The sequence below is a fragment of the Aristolochia californica genome, unplaced genomic scaffold (assembly GCF_029961685.1).
Source record: "Aristolochia californica isolate CCGP_79_NKW_82.1479 unplaced genomic scaffold, dmAriCali1.0.hap1 SCAF_430, whole genome shotgun sequence".
In the NCBI taxonomy this organism is placed as follows: domain Eukaryota; kingdom Viridiplantae; phylum Streptophyta; class Magnoliopsida; order Piperales; family Aristolochiaceae; genus Aristolochia; species Aristolochia californica.
Genome location: NW_027182138.1, coordinates 20,792 through 22,408, shown reverse-complemented (window position 1 = coordinate 22,408; position 1,617 = coordinate 20,792). Strand labels below are relative to the sequence as shown.

Genomic DNA, 1,617 nt, shown 5'->3' with positions numbered 1-1,617 from the left:
AAAGGTTTAGGTTATCTAGGTACTATGGTTGTTCTCAACCCGGTGGGCTTGTCCCTTTTGCTGTTACAAACTCTGTACGTAGTGGTTCCTCTCCCTTTGCTGAGATCCAATCCAAGAGGTTCTTCCAGTGTTTGAATGTCCCGGGTTCTCTATCATCATAAATAATAGGTGTGGATGGGCTAGATAAGTCAATTCTGATTACAGCTAAAAGAAAGGGAATTGCTCTTCCCGAAGTCAGACTAAGACCGAGTTCTTCGCACACTTCGCACACGCCCCTTATAGCAATAGGGGCTGCAGTGCCCGGCGGCTTGTGCGCTAGCACACGCCCAAAGTAGCAATAGGTGCCGTAGGCACTCTTGCTATCAGGTAGAAAGCCCCTGTACGCAAGAGGGGCACTTTTTGAAGCGGGGCTCAAACCATGCCTCAAGGAAACCGTAGCCCAGTAACCCAAAGGCTCTTCCGAGAGATCCGAGAGACATGGTTCAACTACAACTAATAGTGCACCTTCTCCCACGCATTTCTCAGTAACCACTGAGCACAATTCTTATCTGAAACTACGAACAAGATCTTAAAGCTGTCTCAATAATTGCGGCTCTGGGATTAAGAGTAGAGTTTCTTGTGTCTTATGGATCCATGGAAGACTTATTAGCTAAATTCACTTCTAATACGATGCCCCAGGAAAAAACGACGGCCGAGCGCGTAGAGCAACAAGTTATTGCGGACAGGAGTTTCAAATCCATGAACTTCGTACAGAGCATCTCGGAGGAAGATGAGCAATTGGAGCGGAAAAACAAAGATTTTGTCCATTTACCACCGATCCACAATAAGACCTTTGTTACCGTGACGGATGCTAGGGGGAATAAAAAAACTGGGGCCTCCGCAGGTTGTTTGGAGGAAAGAAAAGGGGGGTCTCGTCTTTCTCGGTATGCAGCTGGAGCAACTGCAGAACATGTAGGGCGATCCGCCAGAAAGATGGGGATGAAGTCGGTTGTAATGAAAGTGAAAGGATCCACTTTTTTCAGGAAAAAGAAAGCTGTGATCTTGAGCTGGAGAGAAGGTTATACCTTTGCTGAGTGTAAGCGAAGTGAAGGAGTAGGAGATCAATCTCAAATTATGTACATCCACGATGTGACCCAACTTCCACATAATGGATGCCGACTCCCCAGGAAACGTCGTGTTCAAATAGTTTAGTTCCAACAATGAAGTTATCCATTTTCACTTGACAACAATTCCGGAAAAAATCTGACTCGGAGGGAAGTGGGAGGGAGCCTTACGCTAGCGCACAAGCCGCCGGGCACTTGCTGCCATACGCACAGCGCACACTAAAGCGGGCACAGCTAGCGCACAAGCCGCCGGGCGTCAAGTGCCCTAAGGCTTGTGCGCTAGTTGCCCCCTATGCTTTGGGGCTAAGCGCACACGCCCCTATTGTGTAAAGGGGCCCGCATGGCTACTATTGCTATTGTAGGCTTGGGGCTTGTGCGCTTGCGGCGTGGCCTTCTTTTGAAGCTGGGCTCCTGGGCAGAATTAGATGGCTGTCATCCCAAGTTTTGTCTCTGATCACAGGCCAGTAGAACATAACTGCCTAGAACGGCCAAAGCTGGGACCCATTCCATTCAG

At 48.7% G+C, this 1,617-nt stretch overlaps 1 protein-coding gene across 1 annotated transcript; it reads left to right on the top strand.

Annotated features, from left to right (window-relative positions):
* The first annotated feature begins 36 nt into the window (after positions 1-36).
* On the top strand, positions 37-1,347 carry LOC137964656 (small ribosomal subunit protein uS11m-like). The gene has a single exon (XM_068811385.1). It carries the CDS (start codon positions 634-636, stop codon positions 1,189-1,191), a length of 558 nt encoding a protein of 185 aa, XP_068667486.1. The 5' UTR covers positions 37-633; the 3' UTR covers positions 1,192-1,347.
* Positions 1,348-1,617: the final 270 nt, after the last annotated feature.

Excerpts from the sequence above, each read along its gene's own strand:
- LOC137964656 (XM_068811385.1), top strand. The coding sequence starts at position 634 with ATGGAAGACTTATTAGCTAAATTCACTTCTAATACGATGCCCCAGGAA.